Source organism: Oculina patagonica, chromosome 8, assembly GCF_052425735.1.
Source record: "Oculina patagonica isolate OP01 chromosome 8, crgOcupat, whole genome shotgun sequence".
NCBI classification, from domain to species: domain Eukaryota; kingdom Metazoa; phylum Cnidaria; class Anthozoa; order Scleractinia; family Oculinidae; genus Oculina; species Oculina patagonica.
In genome coordinates, this window is record NC_135765.1 from 7,026,841 (window position 1) to 7,047,290 (window position 20,450).

General features: G+C 40.6%; 1 protein-coding gene across 5 annotated transcripts; it reads right to left on the minus strand.

The window, feature by feature from the left end:
* Positions 1-1,417: 1,417 nt before the first annotated feature.
* Positions 1,418-19,232, minus strand: LOC144662990 (uncharacterized). 5 transcript variants are annotated; one of them, XM_078523915.1, is made up of 10 exons: positions 19,154-19,232; positions 18,102-18,195; positions 15,924-15,964; positions 13,953-14,027; positions 10,249-10,410; positions 8,563-8,640; positions 7,677-7,744; positions 6,218-6,325; positions 2,574-6,125; positions 1,418-2,215 (listed from the first exon to the last, which is right to left on the minus strand). In XM_078523915.1, the coding sequence occupies exons 4-9, from the start codon at positions 14,017-14,019 to the stop codon at positions 2,586-2,588; spliced, it is 4,023 nt and encodes a 1,340-aa protein (XP_078380041.1). In that variant the 5' UTR covers positions 14,020-14,027; positions 15,924-15,964; positions 18,102-18,195; positions 19,154-19,232; the 3' UTR covers positions 1,418-2,215; positions 2,574-2,585. The 5 variants fall into 5 exon arrangements, with proteins under 5 accessions (XP_078380041.1, XP_078380040.1, XP_078380038.1 ...); XM_078523914.1 differs by having other exon boundaries at positions 6,218-6,343; XM_078523912.1 differs by having other exon boundaries at positions 6,218-6,346.
* Between the last annotated feature and the right edge of the window lie 1,218 nt (positions 19,233-20,450).

Below are 20,450 nucleotides of genomic sequence, written 5' to 3' on the forward strand. Positions count from 1 at the left end.
TATCCTGCGGAGAGGAGGGAGCTCGCATTTGAAAGGGGCGGGGATGCTCGTCGTCTCGCTTAGGGGTGTAAATTGCGGATTTTTGGTCTCGCTTAGGGTTTTCCGGGAAAAATGCCTATATTTTTAGCCATAATAGCCGTTTTAGGGTTGCACACGAAGAAGTATACAAATATTAATTCTATTCTTAGTTTTTTTGGTATCTCTTAGGGGTCAAAAAAAGCCTGAGGCACACCCAGATTTGTTTCTTTTAGGGGTTCTTTTCAAAATTTCTGACGAGCCTCTCCGCCCCTTTCATAAGGGACTCTCGCGGGACTTTGTGGCGGCAAGCAGGCCGTGCTTGTGAAGGAAAGCGTGACGAATATTGTGTGACACGGCACATGAACACAGTTTGGAGAAAACTAACATTTCTGTTTGGCGTGTACTAAAACCCGAAACAAAAGGAAACGAACCCACTCCCCACTGAAACGAAACAACAGTATTTCACTCCGACTTGCTTGCGGTTAGCTTTCACTCCGGAGTTTGCTTGCGGTTAGTTCATCATCGGTTGTCTTGCGTTTCGTTTCGAGTTTTAATACATGCTATTTTTTAGTCCATATATGTGCTAGATAGGTATGTGCCGCGGAAGAGGGTATGGTCTTCGAGGTTCTCGGTCGAGGGTATCAGGGCATTGTGATTTGTGAATCAGGTGTGATCTTTAGATAGGGTACCTAAATTCTGCCAAGTAAAACTGCAGTGTGTAAAGGAAAAGAAATGGTCTGCTAAAACTGAATTTTCTGTTAAGTATTAGAAAAGTGATTCTAAAATAAAGATCTGTGATTTTGCCGTCCGAAGTTAGCTGTTATTTGGATCGTTCACGCCGTACCTTGCTTTTGTTTTTCCCTTGAAAAGGGTGTCCTTCTACGAGTTTAGGCCTTAAAAAGGGTATCAATTTTCATTTCCCTCGTCCTTGAATAGCGTCAGGGTTTAGGCGCCTTCGTGGCATACACCTCTCCTAAATTTACTGGTGTCCCCCACCCGGACTGTGCTATACAAATCTTAAGTGGCAACCGTTAAACGGGGATAAATGATATAATTATACTCGTCTGTGAATTACTGCGCTTTTCATTAGTACTGGTACTCAGTATTTGAGACCAGAATTTTTTTGTCAGTCAGATTTGTCCTGTCAAATCAGTCAATGCATAAATATTAGACACTGTTATGGTGGATATGTAGGAAAATCTCGTGGAAACAACCCATTTCACATTTAAAACCACCGAACCAGCCGGCCAGTTCTGACAAATGGAAAGCGCCCTTAGTTTCTTCACGAGACCTCTGCCTGGAGAGTTGGTGTCACCAAGCAGCAAGACCGCTGCAAACAAGAGAGTGGACAATTTAATCTTATGGAAAATGTTCGTACGCGAGTAACTAAACAGATTCATTATCATCACTCAATATATTTAACTTTATTTCACTTTCAGAAAAATATAATTTTGCGTTTTTTTTACGGTTCATGATCACTAGAGCTCTTGTATATCTCAAGCCAGTTACTCTAGTCTGAGATTACAACGCCAAAGGCCAAACGCTGAAAAACACGCGAACCTTTCTTAAAACACAAAAATGAGATTGGTGTATATATTAGATTATCTAAATATGAAAATTTTACTTTGAAATCGGGTCGATTGCAAGTGATTATTTTCTTCCTCCCCACTCTACCCTCCAGAAATGGAAGGGGATGATTTCGCTTAGGAAGGTAAATTACAGATTTTGCATGGAACAGAATAGAACGCCAATATTTTTAGCCGGCGAGGTTAGTTTTAAAAGTGCCGTCACGATAAATCACTACAAACTGTCTGGTATAAACGTATTTACATGCACGATGAAAACAATATCTAGTCTGCTTGCATTGTACTGAAAGGGACGGCATCATCCTTAAAGATAATACAGTAGAACCCCGGTAACTCGAACTCTGAAGGGAAAAGAAAAACAATTCGAGTTACCGGGGTTCTACTGTAGAACTTAGCAACCTACATGAAATCAATAAGAAAACTATTTCGGGGATTCCCCAAAGCTACGGGAGCCTTACAATCTATTTACACTTTATTGTATCTAATACGGTTTCTATTGAACATTTAGAGACCTTTTCTCTATAAAGAATTAAGGCGACTTTTCATCATGTTCACAAAAAGGAATCAGGATCAAGATCCAGCACTGTGGACGCTATGTTCAGGTTCCGCAACTACGAGGAAAAAAGGCGAAAAAGGTCAATAAACTTAGAAAAATATATCCAAGATGGTTAATAGACAATTAGTGTAAACTAAACCAAGTCTCTCATCAAAGTTTGGAGTACCCATTCCAGTCACAACCGTTAAAGAGTTGTATTACTGATCTCTTTTATTAAGGACAATTTAAAAGAAGTTAACCTCTTTCTGCCTCGTGGGTCTGGAGCTTTGTGGTGGCATGCTCTGCCCTCCCCCCCCCCCCCCCCCCTACACCACAAACCCAAGAACTTCATAGAAAGATACGACAGAATAGGGTTTAAGTCTAATTTTCTTTCCTCATTTTATCATAACAGCCTTTAACAAAGGGCTACTTACATTTGAAGACATCTATTCGCCGCCATCAAAGTTCAGTGTGACGTCATCGCCAATGAGTACAAATGGAGCCCAGTACTTCACTTCACTAAACTCGTCAGATTCTCTCATACACTTCATGGCTAGGTTCAGGGATTCACTGGCACTTCTTCCTTTCTCTACGTAGGAGTAGAAACTCTTCATGAATTCCAGAGTGGCTTCGTCATCAATCGCCCATAGGGACACCAGAACTGAACGAGCACCGGCAGCCAAAAACGCACGTGCAATGCCAACCACTCCCTCAGCTTTAATCTCCCCACGTGCACTGTGACAGCAACTCAACACAACCAGCCTTGCACGAATTTGAACGCTCATTACATCCCTCATTGTTAAAAGGAAGTCTTCTTCACCACAAATCTGAGATGTTTTTGTAGTGTTGGGTGCCAAGGCAATTTCTCCTGTTTCCATACGACCATGAGCCGCAATGTGTACCAGAGCAACCGAGGAAATTCGCTTTAACACTTCATCCTTTGTTGCCTCTCTTCCAATAAGGGGTGCAGTGTTCAATATTCTGCCAATCATCTCCACCTCTTTTCTGGCCCATGGCAGCTGCTCTAAGATCTTCCCATGACATAAAACCTCTTGTACCCACGGGTCACCCACTAGAAGCACACCCGTCTTGCTGTGGTAATCATCCGGACAATCTACAATCAACTTCAAACTGGCAAGGGACGGAATCACTCGTATTCTAAAAGACTCACACAGGAACTTTGAATCAGGGTTCACAAAAGCAGAATATGGAGCCAAACACAACGGACCATCTGGAACCAGTACAAGTTCACCACCTTGAACCAAATCAGCAATGGGGCCAATGATAAAGTCATAAAATGTTCTCAAAGCAGTTGTTTGCAGAGGAACAGAATTGGGTCGTGTCTGAGGAGACCTTTCATTTGCCAACTCATCTTCCAGCTTATCTAATGAGCGATTCTCGCAGTTTACGGCAGCTCTTGCACCAATCTCCTCAGAAGCATTTACATTTAAAGACTGCAAGAACTTGTCCAAATCAGGTAAACTGTTATTAACGATTTCCTTTCTCCTTACTTCCACATCGTTTTCCTTTTGAAGAACCCAGAAAACAATTTCTCGTTTCCCAGTTGCTATAAAAACGGTGTTCGGCGGGAGGAAACTAAATGAGTCATATGGACCATTTTCCGGTGTATGTGAGGAAATGGAAGCTGTTTCAAACTCATAGTTCAATTCCATAAGATCATTCAGAGCTTGTGCACGTCCTTGGTCAGCAGCAAATAGAGCCTCGACCACCTTGCCTTGTTTTAACAAGATTCGCCATAAACTTGTGTACGCAGTTTTATGCATATCGCGGTAGCTGATTTTCCACTCATCTTTAAACAGTAGATGATGCCTAATATCCTTGAACATTTCCACACTGGAATGAAAACAATCAAGTGCCCTTGGTAGAGACCCTTGTGATTCAAAGCTCGTTCCTAGACAGTAAAGTGATCTGGCCACCCCAGCTTTGTCTCCCACTTCGTTGGCGATATTTAGACCACTTTCGTAGTAGGTGATGGCTGTCGTGAAATCTCCCAATCTGTGATAGACGTTGCCAAGATTACAATGTGCCCCTCCTTCCGCGGCTTTGTCTCCAATTTCTGTTGCAATTGTAAGATGACGTTTATGGTAGGTGGCGGCTGACTCGAAATCTCCCAAGTCGCAAAAAACGATTCCAATATTACCACACGCCCTTCCTTCTCCAGCTTTGTCTCCAACTTCTTTGTCAATTTTCAGGTGACGTTCATAGCAGGCGATGGCTGTCTTTAAATCTCCCATGTTCTTGTAAGCAACGCCAAGATTACCATAAGCCCTTCCTTCTCCAGCTTTGTCTCCCACTTCTTTGGCACATTTCAGATTACGTTCATGGTAGTCACAGGCTGTCTTGTAATCTCCCAAGCTGCCATAAGCGTTGCCAAGATTACCATAAGCCCCTCCTTCTCCAGCTTTGTCTCCCACTTCTTTGGCAATTTTTAGATCACGTTCATGGTAGTCAACTGCTGTTTTAAAGTCTCCTAAGCTGTGATGTGCGTTGCCAAGGCAACCATACGCCCTTCCTTCTTCGGCTTTGTCTCCAATTTCTTTGGCAAAGTTTAAAGCACGTTCATAGAATTCGACGGCTGTTTTGAAATCTCCTAAGCAGTAATAAACGTTGCCAAAACAATGGTATATCTTTCCTTCTACTGCTTTGTCTCCTAGTTCTTTGACAATTTTTAGATGTTTGTTATGGTAGTCTATGGCTGTGTTGTAATCTCCCAAACGGCGATAGGCGTTGCCAAGATTACCATAAGCCCTTCCTTCTCCATCTTTGTCTCCAACTTCTTTGGCAATTTTCAGTTGATGTGTATTGCAGGCGATGGCTGTCTTGAAGTCTCCTAAGTTTTCATATGCGTTGCCTAGATTTCCATACGCGTTTCCTTCTCCTACTTTGTCTCCCACTTCTTTGGCAATTTTTAGATGCAATTTATGGTAGTCAACTGCCGTTTTGAAATCTCCCAAGCTGTCATATGCGTTGCCAAGATTACCATACGCCTTCCCTTCTCCGGCTTTGTATCCCACTTCTTTTGCAATTTTTAGATGCAATTTATGGTAGTCAACTGCTGTTTTAAAATCTCCCAAGCTGTGATATGCATTGCCAAGATTGCAATATGCCCTTCCTTCGCCAACTGTGTCTCCAACTTCTTTGGCAAATTTTAGACTATGTTCATGGAGGTCAATAGCTGTTTTGAAATCTCCCAAGCTGTAATTAGCGTTGCCAAGATTACAATACACCTTTCCTTCTCCTACTTTGTCTCCCAGTTCTTTGACAATTGTCAAATGTTTTTTATGGTAGTCTAAGGCTTTGTTGAAATCTCCCAAACTGTGAAAGGCGTTGCCAAGGTTACCATACGCCATCCCTTGCCCTGCTTTATTTTCGACTCCTTTGGCAATTTTAAGATGACGTTCATGGTATTCAATTGCTGTTTTAAAATTTCCTATATCGCAATAAACAGTGCCAAGATGACCATAAGCCGTTCCCTCCGCGGATTTATCCCCAACTTCTTTAGAAGCTTTCAGTTGACGTTCGTAGTAGTCAATAGCTGTTTTAAAATCTCCCAGATTGTTGTAAGCATTGCCAAGATGACCATAAGCCTTTCCTTCTCCGGCTTTATCTCCAACTTCTTTGGCGATTTTAAGATCACGTTCATGGTAGTCAATGCCTCTTTTGAAATCTCCCAAGTTATGATAAGCGTTTCCAAGGTTACCATAGGCCCCACCTTCCACTGCTTTGTCTCCCACCTCTTTAGCAATCTTTAGAACACTTTTAAAGTAGTCAATGGCTGTTTTAAAATCCCCCAAGCGGTAATAAGCTTCGCCAAGCTCACAACATGCTGTCCCTTCTCTCAATTTGTCTCCAACTTCTTTGGCAATCTTTAGATCACGCTCGTAGAAGTCGATGGCTGTTAGAAAATCTCCCAAGTTAAAATATGCGTTGCCAACATGTCCATAAGACAATTCTTCCTTACGTTTCTAAAGGGAGAAACAGTGTGAAGCAAAATAACTTATTTTGACACCGTTTGTTTAAAAAAGCGACAAAAATTTGTTGTTTTGGCAATAGTTACCTTGCATTTGAGGTTGTGAGTGTCTGGCATGCTTTTAGTTTCCTGTGGTTTAGCGTCTTGTGTTGTATTTTGTTCAGAAAAACACCTGTTCCATAAATCTTGTAAAGCCTTGCAATTTTTGTAAATCTCCTTAAGGTCAAGTCACACAACATATTATTTAGAATAAGAATAACACAGACATAGAGCATAATGGTATACCAGAATAATTCTGATAATAATGGTATACCAGAATAATTTTAAAATATCCATCATAATTTGTTTAATTTCCTAATTTCAATAGCTTGCTTTAAATAAATTTATAAAAAATAAAACAAAAAAACGGTTCAATAGACCTTTCCGGCATAAGCCTGGTTTTCACTAGTGACGCACGCACACTGCGCAAGCACAAACGCAAGCACAAGCGCAAGCACAAGCGCAAGCACAAGCGCAAGCACAAGCGCAAGCACAAGCGCAAGCACAAGCGCAAGCACAAGCGCAAGCACAAGCGCAAGCACAAGCGCAAGCGCAAGCACAAGCGCAAGCGCAAGCACAAGCGCAAGCACAAGCGCAAGCACAAGCGCAAGCACAAGCGCAAGCGCAAGCACAGGCACAAGCACAAGGATAACAGCTCTTATTTCACCGTGAAAACGGCTTCAACGCAAGCAAAAGCACAAGCGCATTGTATTTTGATGCTTCTGCTTGTGCTTGCCGGAAGACAAGCACAAGGATCAAAATTTGTCTTTTTTGCGTGATTCCACTTGTGCTTGCGCTTGTGCAGTGCTTGCGTCGCTAGTGAAAACCAGGTATACGCTACTACGAAAAATGGTAACAATCCCTTTGGTTTGCGGGCATCAAAGCGTAATGCGGAAGAGGTCTATTTCAATTCTGTCAAAATTCAAATTCGTCTATATCTACACAAATAGACCGAAAACGATTTGCTTGAGCAATGAAACAATTGGTTGTTCGCCTTAACATATAGAACGCCTCGAAAACCGTTAAGGTCTCCGCACAGGGGACATGTCGCAGCAACAGAGCAGCGACAAAATCATGTGTTGTCCGGGGGAGAGCGGGACAATTTGCGGCAGGTCCCTGCGAAGGCACGGACACCGTGAGCGGCACAGGCAGGGACAGCGCAAGAACGTGGCACGCGCCAAAAAATCAGCACACACGGGGGACAGCGCCGACAATCCCCGCACACTGCATGTGATTTTGTCGCGCTACAGCCCCACACACGTCCCTGTTACATGTCCCAGTAAACACACATATGTCGCCCCGTCGCGCGACATGTCCCTGCGTCTTGACCCCACGTGTCCGGAAACCTTTACACGTAAAAAGTTTTAAAAGTCCTGGAATTAGCAGAAAACTTGTTTAGTAAAACAAATTCCAAAGTTACAGTTAACTATTTTTTACTAGAATCCTAAAAGGTAATATGACTTGTACGTTAGCGCATAGCAAGGGACGTATAAGTAATCAAGGATACTGCCAATCCCTTCTCACACCAGGCCATGGCTTCTTTGTAACGTTGTAGCTGCACACAAGCATTTGCTCCTAAGAAACGAAACGATAAAATTTGGACCAAAGTTTTACATATAAGCATGTACAACTCAAAATAAAAACGTCCAAACAGGAATTCTCCGCGCAATTAAAGGAACTGTGTCACGGCTTTTAGCCAAATTTAGACCTGAGAAAATGACCACCAAATTGAGTAATAAAATATAAAAAATTACACTTTTAACAGCAAAGAGACATTCCACAGCAAACACAAAAGAACCTACGGATGGGCAAAAATTGAAGAAGATTCAAACGGAGTGCAGTATGTTTTTTTGCAAAACTTAAAAAAAAAAATTGTTATCGATGCGAACAAATTCTCTAAGCTGGTTTAGATTGAGTTGTATCGTACTTGCTCTGTTTTAGCTTTACTCCTCAAACAATTTAGTTCGACGATGCTTCAGTTAAACGCGTATTACTATGAATGAACGCGGCGCTTATTCGAGGGAGGCACTCGTTAAACTGTTAATGCATTTGCTCTCATTTGCGGTGCTTAATCGGGGGCGGCGCTTAATCGAGGAAATACGGTATAATAATTAATATTCTTTAACGTTGTCCTGTTGTTCTTAAACAGTTTAAATAAAGTCCGTTTGCCACTGGCCTTAGATAGCCTTTAATCATTATCCCATAAAGTAGGTGAAACGCCTTTGGTTTAGCGAAAACCATATATGAATCGCCGATATTACGCAAGTAAGTGAAACTACACCTAAAACTATGCGAAAAGTTTACATTTTTCTTATGGCACACACACATGCTTGTTAACAGCAATTTTTCAATTCACAAGTCAACAAAAATGTTCTTCGATCGCGAGAGCTCACCTCTTTCTATGACTTTAATAAAAGTTGGTTCCAACTCAACAGCGGCTGTTGCATCATTAAGTGCTTCCTGGTAATTTCCTAGCAAAAAGAATTAAAATTTAGCGAACTGTCCATCTTCAAAAAAATTGCCAATTTTTCCATGTCTATCCTTGCTTAATTTTTTTTTTTTTTTTTTTTTGTCTTAGAAACTATTATTTTGAGTCTTCCCTCCTTTGAGAGTAATTCATTGACAGCATAGAGCGAGTATTGGAAGGCGCGGTGGCTATTTTGTCGCCGGCGTTGCGTTTCCCGGGCCCCCATAGAGCGAGTGAATTGAGTGTCGTAAAACCAGAACCAAATTAATCACTGGCCAAACACAATGGACACAGACAATCCAGTGAACCAGTCAAAACTCAAAGTAAATACATGCAGCCGCAACAAAGCGCAGGAAAACGTGCGCGCGCGAGTCGTGATTGGTTTTGGTCAAGGCAGGAGAAGGCTTACTTCTGGTTGGATGAGAAAGTGCGCGAGGTTTTTAAACTCATAGGCGGCAAAGCAAACGGAAATTAGGGGGGGGGGCTCTGCCCCGCACGTTTTGGTGCCGAAAATATCGCGAGTGCAGCGTAAATTGGTTTGTCAGGTTTTCCGTCGCCTGGATGAGTTCAATCATCTTCGAAACTTATTTGGAAGTCTCGGGAAAACTTCGTTTATCTTTGGAAAAGTTCGAAAAATGATCAGCAACGTTCGTATGGCCTTCGAACAATAATCAGAGAATCCGGAAACCGGTCAGAAAATAAAAGCTACTCCAAATGTGAATCCCGCCGAAATTTTTGGGATAGTCTTAGTCCCCCCACGGCCACGTTCCAAACCGCTCCGTCGCCAAAACAAATGAAAACCGCTCTAATAAATGATTGAAAGCATGGTTTGGGGGAAGATAACTGTTTTCATATTTGACGAACTATTTATCGCTCGTAATCCCTTTGAATTTGTGGCGTCATAAGTTTGCACATTTGGTATAATTTAACCTATGAAAATATTTACTTGTAGCAATTCAGTCAAGGGAATACGAGCAATTGCAAGAAGCTTTTTTAGGAGAAATATTACATATTAATCTGTAAGAGCTTGGCTGACAAAATTTCAGTTAAGTACAATAACTTGTTTGCAAAGTGTCAGAAAAGTGAGCTTCTTTGAAAGTATTAGATTTTAAACCCTGAATTATTCACTTTCAAAATTGTAATAGTAGCGAAATCATGATTGCCCTGGATCTGCGCTAGCCATTCTAAATGAAATGAATAAGACTAACTTGATTTAACTCGAGAATTATCTACAACCGAATGCGAACTTAATTCTAGCCAGCGTAGCCCGCCGTCGCTTTGCACGCGCACGCGATCTCCCCCCCCCCCCCCCCCACTTAATTCTATAATGGTAACATTTGTTTCAACACCTTAAGTAAGTGGAGCTTGCTTTTGCAAAGGAAATGTTGAACACTGAATTACAAAATTCGAGAAAAAAATAACTTTGTAAAGTTGTTGTTGTAATATAAGAAAGGAATATTCAGTCAATAAAGAACCCGTTAAATTGCACGTCAGACAAACTTTGGATTGCCATGGAGTTGGAATTTGGAACAAATTTGAATCAGTAAACAAGTGTTTTAGATAGAGAACTTAAATCTAATAAACCAAAAGGAACAAACAAACAATATTTTACCCAAACGGAAATGAGCTGTTGCCCTGTTGCTGTACAGTTTGGCATTCAGGTTGTCATCCTTGCAGTTCACTTGAATTCCTTCAGTGTAGAAGTATATGGCATTGTAAGTTTCTTTTTTCTTGTATTCGGTGTTACCTTCGTCGAGGTACACTTGTGCTATGGCTAAAGAGGAAACGGTGATATAGTAATAATTATTAATTGATATGCTATACAGTTAACAGCTAGAGGGGATATAGAACGGGCTATACAGTCAAAGGGCTAATCCTGGAAACAGATGAAACGCCCGGCCAGGGCAATTTTTTTTACGCCCACTTTAGACACTTAGTTTTTTTTTCGAATTTTATGAAAGAGGAAAAAGGAAAATGTTCAATATAATGTACCCCGGGGTGGAATGAAGAGCGAAGTGTGATACCGCTACGCCACCGGGAGCCGGCTCCCAGAATTCGTAAATTTTAACTATATATCGTGTTTCCCTTACAAGTATCGATAGCTAACCGTAAACAGGCTAACCAAAGTGCATAGTAGGCTAACCGAAGTGCATAGTAGGCTAACCGGAGTGCATAGTAGGCTAACCGAAGTGCATAGTAGCAGGCTAACCGAAGTGAATAGTAGGCTAACCGAAGTGCATAGTAGGCTAACCGAAGTGAATAGTAGGCTAACCGGAGTGCATAGTAGGCTAACCGAAGTGAATAGTAGGCTAACCAGAGTGCATAGTAGGCTAACCGGAGTGCATAGCAGGCTAACCGGTATTAGTTACCAGTCGACGACCGTAAGTGGCGGCCATTTTGAAGTGGGCGTAAAAAAAAATTGCCCGGCCAGGGACAGAGGGGAATTGAGGAGCTTTGCCAGTGGCCTATGCTCCAAAATGGAGTAGACAGACTTAAGATCAGATCAAATCAGATCAGATGCTATACAGTCGTGGTCTCCGAGAGCGGACCGAGCCCGCATTTTTGGTCTCGAGAACGAACTCGCGCGCAAATGACACGTACTGTCCAATTACACAAGCATGACGCGTAAACTGTCATCCGCTGCTGATAACCAATCACGTTTGAGAATTTTGTTACAGTTTTAATTAGTCTCGTAATTTGTGCGCGAACACCTGGGTATCTTATTTCATCTTCAATCGTATCTATAACAAAATTCTAGATTTTGATTGGTTCTGCACGTGCCTATTTATCGCGTCATTGGCGTGCGATCACTTGGGTGTCCAATTACAGGTATCCAATGAGATGTATTGTTCAACAATGGCACGCAGGCTGTGTAGGGCAGGCTTCACGTACAACATTTTTCGACCAATCATATGTCACCTTGGCAGAAGCAATGGCGGAAAATTTTGTCGCGGGATTTTAAGAAGGTTTTGTTTTCTTTGTGCGATTCCGGCGAAACTTGCCCAGAATACCCGGCCACAAGCAGTTGAACTATTGCTCCCCGACGAATAATTATCTTTCGCGCAACATGCTTTATGAACGAGAAGACGCTTTAAGAATGAGAAATATGCATGTATGCCACTTATCCTTCTCGCTACACGCTTTAAGAACGAGAAATACACATGTATTCCACTTATCCTTCACGCAAGACGCTTTAAGAATGAGAAATATACATGTATTCCGCTTATCCTTCGCGCAACACGCTCGGAGAACAAGAAATGCAAATGTGTTCCACTTTTCTGTTCGCACAACACGTTTAAGAAGACGAATTTTAAGTGTTTATATCATCTTTTTGTTGGGCCGATGGCATATCAAAACGGCCTTTGGCCCCTCCGAGTGAAAACACTCCTAAGAAAATCCATCAAAAACCATGGGCGAACTGCGTTGCCCAGCAGTACATCGACGAACTTCATGCATTACTCGACATTTCTGGAAAAGAAAATGCCAAAGATAAGTTCTATTTTAGCCCGTTTATTTCGATCATAAACGTGCCAGAATTGAATATAATTTCCAATAGTCGACGAACCGCGATGTTTCGACTCCCATGCAATATGAGTTGCTCCGCCGTAAAATGTGCAATATGAGTTGTTCCGCCGTAAAATGGCGCCTTTACGAATCCAGCAGCGGTTGGGCGCTCTAACCAACTGAGCTACGAGAGACTCGTGGTGACCTGGGCCATTTACTAGGTTGATATGTTACACGCGTCCTGTATACTGCTAGGATTAGCAATGTCGAATGCAATGTCTCTCGTAGCTCAGTTGGTTAGAGCGCCCAACCGGCATCTGGGAGGCCATGGGTTCGATTCCCGTCGGGGACTCAGAATTTTTTCTTTGTCCCATGCTCGTGTCATTGTTGAATAACTGATCATCATTATTTATCACCTAGTCCAGTCCCTGAACTCTCTCTTCCGCGCGCCCTTTATAGAGGCTGACCCCTTGTAGCTGTTTATTGAATTGGTTTTGGATGCAATTGAGCAAAGTTTGTTCTTGCATTTATTTGCGCGCTTGGTCGCGTAGTTGAATTCGTCATTCGAGCGAGCATTTTTAACCAAGCGCGCGCGTCCCAAGCAAGTGACGCCACAATCCTCGCTTTGATTGGTTCGTTCTGAGCATGCGCATACAAATTATCCTGTACTCCCTCTTTGCGCGCCAGTGGGTTCAACCGCTATAAAGGGCGCGCGGAAGAGAGAAATCAGGGACTGGACTATTTATGACCGAGCTTAACAAAAATAGCATTTTTATTATTAACCACAGGTATCCAATTTGAGCAACTTCAAATTGGATACCTGTAATTGGACATCTACACCATTGATTCGCGCGCCAATCACGCGCATTTAAACGGGTTCTTTCTTGCTGTTTCCCCACTCTATGACCTTTTCACACAAAAAAGATTCTCAAAGACTTCTTACCTCGAATTTTGTTAGTGATACTATTAATTAGTAATTGGACATCGTGTCGGGAGAGAGTAATCGAGCTCGTAATTTCAAATGAGCCTCGCGCAGCGCGCTCGGTCGATTTTGAAATTACTCGACCGATTATTCCCTGAATTTTACTCCGCTCAGTCAGAAGGTGTATCTGCAAGTGGAATCTACAGACTTCTCTCGTGGACGAATTACTCTCAGAATCTACGTTCTGCTTTCCTTCGTTCCACATGTTCACTTTTGTTATTTGTCTCTTTTTCTTTTCTGTTTTTGTTGTCCGTTCTCCAACTGACCTACTGGTTTCCCTTGATTATACCCCGAAATCCCCCAAAGGGTTCCCCCCTGGAACTGAAGCTAACCCCAGTGGATCTTTTCTCCCTTCCCAAAACCTGATACTTTGTAGCAGAGGGTCGGTAAAATGGGAACTGGGATTTGGACAAATTTTTACTGCGAAAATGAGATTTGGGTCACTGGGACTGGGAATCACAGAAAAACAATAGAACAGGGACTGGGATTTTAAAAATTGAGGAAAACAATAGGCTAGGAAATGGAATTTGGGCAAAATTTGGACTGGGAAAATGAGATTTATACCCCCACCCCCCCCCCCCCCTTTTTAGGACCTTCATAGTAACCCGAAGAAAATTTTAACCCCAGACCACTGTAACCCAATTTCTCCGATAATACTCTTCCTTATTCCTGAAGTCAACATCGCATTCCACGTACTGTTCTTCTTGGTGTCATATTTCTTAACGGTGTGCCCCAAAAATATTCCACAAGCGATCACGCGGAAACTGTTAGCCCAAACTATCGCCCATTTTTAAGGTGCGCTATTTAGATGTTATAAAAATCTTCCTCACCTCTTAAAGTCTCATCATCAAAATCTAGTTTTCCTTCAGAGCGTAAAGAAGCTTGATCCTCCGCCATAGCTGAAACTACGTAAGACAAAATATTTTACTTTATAATAGCCAATTCATTTCACCTACAAAATTAGCACCAGGACTTTTTTACAACCTCGTAGTCTAAAATTTGGCCTATTATTTAAATGAAGGCTTAGGTAGACGTGTTTTAAGTCTAAACCATGGCTAACCGGAGACTAAATCACATTATTATTCATTCAAAATATTTCGTCATTTTTGATTGGTGTACAATCCTCTGCTAATTCCAACGAACCGCCTAGCACCGAGCAAATTTCTATTATTGGACAATTGACGTAATAATTATTGGACGATTGACATCAATCGTCCAATAATAGAAACATGATTGGACGATTGACGTCACGTAGCAGCGGCTTTGATAGTGTAGAGCTAGAAAGCGCGAAAATGATCACTGAGGTATGAAAATTGTCTTCTCGCCCATAAGCACTGCGTTTTGTCCACAGGAAAATAAGACCAAACATTTTCCAAATTATTAAATGATAAAGATAGCAAAAACACAAAACGTGCTTCGAAGGGACGTCACTTGATTTTTTAAGCCTATCTTTAGGAGAACTTGACATCCAAAATACAGCGACAGTGGAGGAATTGGCCACGGTTTTGCTGAAATTCTACGCCGAAGTGAGAACCAATTCAAACATGTCAAATGCAATTTTTTTTTGTTTTTAGAGCTCTGGAAATATTTTAAATGAATAATGAAACAATTATTGAATTCGGCTTTCGTATGATATGAAGACTTGTATGCAGATCTCGGAGGGTGTTAATACTATAACACCCTCTTCGATCTGCATAATTTTCCATATCATAGTCAGCCTCATCCAATAATTGCTAAATATTGAACAGAAAGTCTTACTCTTTACGAGCAACAACACCAAACAAACCAATACCGTAATGATTCGATTAAGCGCCCTCCTTCCAATAAGCGCCCCCCCCCCCCCCTTCGAATGTGTTTTTGTTAATAAGCGCCCCTATTCCAATAACGCCCGCATTTTTAAAAGGGCCCCCGTTCTTACACGTGAACCTATTCTTAAAAGTGCTCCTATTGTAGCTAACTGACCCTACTGAAGTCGTCGACGTCGAAAAGATTAAGAGGAAATCCGCCAGGACTTCGAGTAGTTATTGGACAAACTTATGTACCAAAACTATTTACACCTGATTGCAAGCTTTCAGTTGTGTTACTGCTTCAAATATCTTATCGAAAGAAATCTTTTCTAACAACACCAAACATCGAAAACAAAGTTCGAAGTTCCACTGAATTCCCATGAATCGCTTAAAAGATGTGAGCTTTTGCCCATAGCTTGTGAACTTTGGATATCATTTTCTCAGACTCTGATAAGAAATTGTTGTACCAGAATTATTTCCACCTTATTGCTTTTTTTTTTGTTACTGCTTCAAATATCTTATCAAAAGAAATCTTTTCTAACAACACCAAACATCGAAAACAAAGTTCGAAGTTTCACTGAATTCCACTGAATCGCTTAAGACGAATTTACAAAATGGCTACAAGTGAGATTTTGCCTATACCTTGTGAACTTTGAAATTCATTTTCTCAGACTCTGATAAGAAGTTGTTGTTGGTGTTATCAGGGATAATTACTTACATCTTTACCTTTTATTAAGGGTAGGAAATAACGCAATAGGGTTTAAATTATTCTGGTACTTGATTCTTGTCCAACTTTAATAAATATTACTCGACTTCCTAGTGGATTCCGTCTTAACTCTTGAACATTTGTTTGTTTCGCAAAAAAATTAAATAAGCGCCCTGTCCCGAATAAGCGCCCTCCCTTAAGGTGCCAAAAGTAAATAAGCGCCCAGGGCGCTAAATCGAATCATTACAGTATCCCAATTGTTCATCAATTCAGTATATAATAACGATAAACAAAAAAACATTACCTACCCGAAACTCCAGTTACAGTAGTTACATTCTATCACAGTGACCTACGAGAAAGTATCATACCTCGGTTACACGCATAATCACGACTTTTAAAAACAAAGCAATTTGTTTTTTGAATGGGCAAAACAATGATCCAAAACTGACTTGAGTAAAATTGGAAATTTAGTCGGATATTTTCCCTTTTTCCCACGAGCAATGCTGATTTTTCGTGTGACTTTTCTCAGAAAAGTAAGCCATAATAATCCTGCAAACTAGCCATGCGTTTCATAAATTGACTTCAATTCAAACTGTCTAAAGGAGCGGTCATAAAGTACAGGGGGGCGGGGAGCAATGTTTTTTTTTAAGTACTGGTTTTCAGTGGCCCACCCCCGAGTTATTTGACAAAATTGGACGGCCCACCCCTGGAGTGGCACAACAATACAATAACAAGCTTTATTTGCATGACTATAAGTAAATACAGTATTGCAAAAGCGTACAACTAAACTAAAGCAAAACTTATAACAATAATAATCATGTAATAGGAATGAAAAAAGAGATTATGTATGTGTAACATTACTTTCATTCGATAGAAGATTATTTCGTAAAGATAAGCATCTCACAATGAACTTCATAAGTTGAGTATTTAAATAATAATTATCAGAATTCATTAATTTTTTGGTGGCTTGCATAGGAGGTAATTGTGTTATGTTTGGTATTTGATTCTCTATTTTTTGGTAAAATTCATCTCTAAAACTGCAGTATTTAGTACAATGGAAAAGTAAATGAAATTCGTCTTCAATTTGGTTTGATTCACACGTAGGGCAGAGTCTATTATCCCATGGGATTTGATCATATCTGCACAGAAAAACCTAGTGGCCCACCCCCCCAGCCAAAAAGGGATAACAATATTTGGTGGTTTTAATTAAGTTAGTGACGTTTGGTATATAGCAAAGTAGTGGGGTCTGGGGGGATGTTCCCCCGGAAAAATTAAGATTTTTAGAACATCAGAAACGATGTTTAGGCATTCTGATAGAATTTTTGCACTATTATGGATGCCGTTAAATGAATAATTTAACCATGACCCACCCCTAATGCAGTGCATTATTTTTCCTGATCCACCCTGTTTAGCCTGCTTTGCAGCCGGACGTGTCACAAAATCCTTGGCCTTTTTAGTTCGTCTGCAACGCAGGCTAACCCTTTTTGACAGTTGAAAAATAGTGACCTAACCCCAATTTTTCATAGCCCCCCCCCCCCCCCTGTACTTCATGACCGGTCCCTAATTAGGCATAGTATAATCTAAAGAATACGAATTCTCTCTTAGGGACGGACAATTATTTTCTTGGAGGGGGGGGGGGATGAAAAATTTTCCTCTGCAAACTTTTTTTTTAGTTTATGCACCTCTGCAAACATTTTTTTCGAAATTCTTACTATTTTTGTTATATATATCGCTTTTGCAAACAATTTATTTTGTCGTTCCAGGCCCTGCAAACAATTTTTTTCAATATTTTTCATCCCCCCCCCCCCCTCCAAAAAAATAATGGTCCGTCCCTTAGTGATGCTACAACGATTCCGAGAAATGGTAAACACCCAGAGAAGGGGGTTCCCCTTATTCCAAGAAGGACCGCAGAGACAGAGGTCCCTTGTGTATCCATTCTGAGTAGTTTTCGCCGCTTTGCTAAGTTAAGGAAGTCTCCTACCATGATAAACGTAAGAGATTATACATGATAAAGTACCGGTACTATATAAACCTGCTTTTATGTTCATAAGTCAGACTCGAAACCACAGAATCGGCCTTTCATGTTCTCGTCTCCTTCTTTTAAACAACTTTCAATTTCTATATGATACCAGACAAGAGAACCAGATAGATTATTTCTATATCGTGAATAATTCTCTTAAATATATTTTTTGTTAATTGCTAACTGCGACCGATTCAAAGCCATATCTACGTAATGAAACGTCGACTTGATCAGGTATTTCAAATAAAACATCTTTCGTTTTTGTTGTGCCTCATTTATTTCGATCACCGGATTACTGACAAGCTGTCGAAAAGTGAGTCATTTTCTTTTTCAAAAACCGTGAACATAGTTCATAATATTGGCCAGACAGTCCTAATCTTCACGAGCATGGACATCAAACGAATCACAACCCGAACTATTCATCAGCGCAGTATGTATAAATGCGTTATACAAAATAAATACCTACCTGAAACTCCTGGTATTCTCTACTTGTATTCAGTTACCACATACAGGGTCCTACATCGGTTACGAGTTATACTCTTCATTAAGACTTAAAGACCCTAAAATACAAAGCAATTTAATGTTTGGGTGGGCAGAACATTTGAACAAAACTGACCTGAGTAAAGCTATTATATGCAGTCCAATAGACGGACGGAAGTTGAATTATTTGCGTGAGGAATTGGGGGATTTCCCTTTTTCCGAGAAAGTGATTTACCGCGTGACCAGATTAAAATAGACTGGATGCGTCACATGATTAACGTTATGAATATCATGTGAGTTTGCTTATACCCAGAAAAAGTAGTCGTCTTATTTTTCGTTTTGGGGTTTTTAATTAATTTGATGTAAGGCGCATTTGAACATATCCACATGCTAACTTGCGCCGAATAAGCATTAAATTATTACCATTTGTTCATTGTTTTACTATTTTTTTTTTCTAAAGAAGTTGAATAATTCTGACCCTGTCCGAGAGGTTTCTTCCACTGACGCTGATAAGCTTTGCGACTCGTTTACGCCGCTTTCTAGTTCAAACTTGACTAGAAGTGGAAAAGAGGAAATCCTCTCGGGAGCCAGAGTAGAGCAGTCTGTTACGGACAGGCAAGGGGTAAGCCCGGATGAGGAGTAGCTGGGGGTGAACTTGCCGAAAACTTGAGTGAGGCCGAGGATATTTTGCGCGCATAATGAAACCTTTACCCTATCTTAGACCAAAATTTCTCTTGGCCAACTCTATTTCAGACCTGACTCCAAATGTGATATATGTTTCATTTTTAAATTTTTAAGCCCACCAAAACAGCCTCACCCCTTTGAACAAATATAAGCTCTTTGCTGGTAGTTATTATCGGAATTTTGCAGGATTTTTTTTTGTTCAATCTGTTTTGCTACCGTATTTATAGGGGAGGATCAATTATTATTTATCGCTTTTCCTACAGCTAACAAATTTTTTTCAACTTGATAAACACACACGGAAAAACAGAAAGCGAAATAATCAATAACAACTTTTTGCAGTTAACGCTAGCTTACCCCAATAAATCAATTTGATCGTCACTTTCTTGGCTCTCTCAAATACTGTGAGATCCGTCAAAGCGTACAGAAGCGGGTCTGTTAAAAACGATATTCATCTCGGTTAAATTTACGCTGTTATACAGTCCAAAAGAATCGATTTCAGCCGGAGTAAACGTTAAATTCAATCGATTACTTCTTTAGCCTGCGTAGCTAAATGTGGTTTTGTTGACGACTCCAGCGGCGAAGCTACCGCAATCCTAACAAACAGATATTTTTGTATTTACTTACCAAAAAAAGATTCCACTCCATTCAGTTTGTAGACCGCCTGACTCGCGGGGTAACGTACGGATATCAGTGTAAAGCAAACACTCTCGTTGTTGGGATGCAGTTACTGACATGAAACAACTCGTGCGTCAAGTTGGCACAGATTCAAATAGGACAGACAGGACGTGTGATAATTTGCTTGATACGGGAAGTTGAATAACCCAATGACCTTACAATAACAACTTGGGTACTACACGTGATGTTCACGAGAATATACATAATAATAAAGAGGATATTGTTTTTCTACATTTGCCCCAATTCGGTTTATAATTGCATTGACCTCAGGGTTTGTAAATTTTAATGTTTGCAGTGTGTTACAAGTATTAACTTTATTTGAAAAGACCCGCTGAAACTCCAGAAAGCGCAGAACCTACTCAGTGTACCAGTGTAAAATCATGCATGTTCGATTATTCTTCATCTCTTTGTGGAATAAAGCTCCTTATTCCAGACGGGGTATCTTGGAGTCACTGAAAACTGTCACTGAAAAAAGGTTGGTTTTTAAGAGTATTTAAAAATTGTCAAACAGTTTTGACGTGCTCAGTAAAGTTAGGGGCAATGGCAACTTCCTACTCTTCACACACAAGTCATGGAACTAATCGGCAAAATTTTTGACATGTCAAGTCAATTTGTATTTGGTGATCACTTCCCTAACTCTGATGACTTGTTGTTTTTTTTTTTTTTGGGGTGGTTACTTAAAAGTTGAAATGTGGATCTTCAGAAAGAGAACTTCCTGGCTTTCACGTATAAGGCGATGGGCGTTCGTCTTTTTTTTTTTTTTTAAGGGGATGTATCACAAGTACGAAATTTTTCCGGTCAAATAACAAATTAAACCTCCCTTGAGTGGGGGACGTGTAATCGATGAAATTGATAATCGATAAAATCGTTTGTAATCGTAATAAGGTATTATTTATTGTTTGTTTTCGGAAATGTGAAAATGAAGACCAAGAGTTTAGTTTTTTTTTTTTTTTTTTTGTTTTTTTTTTTTTTAAAT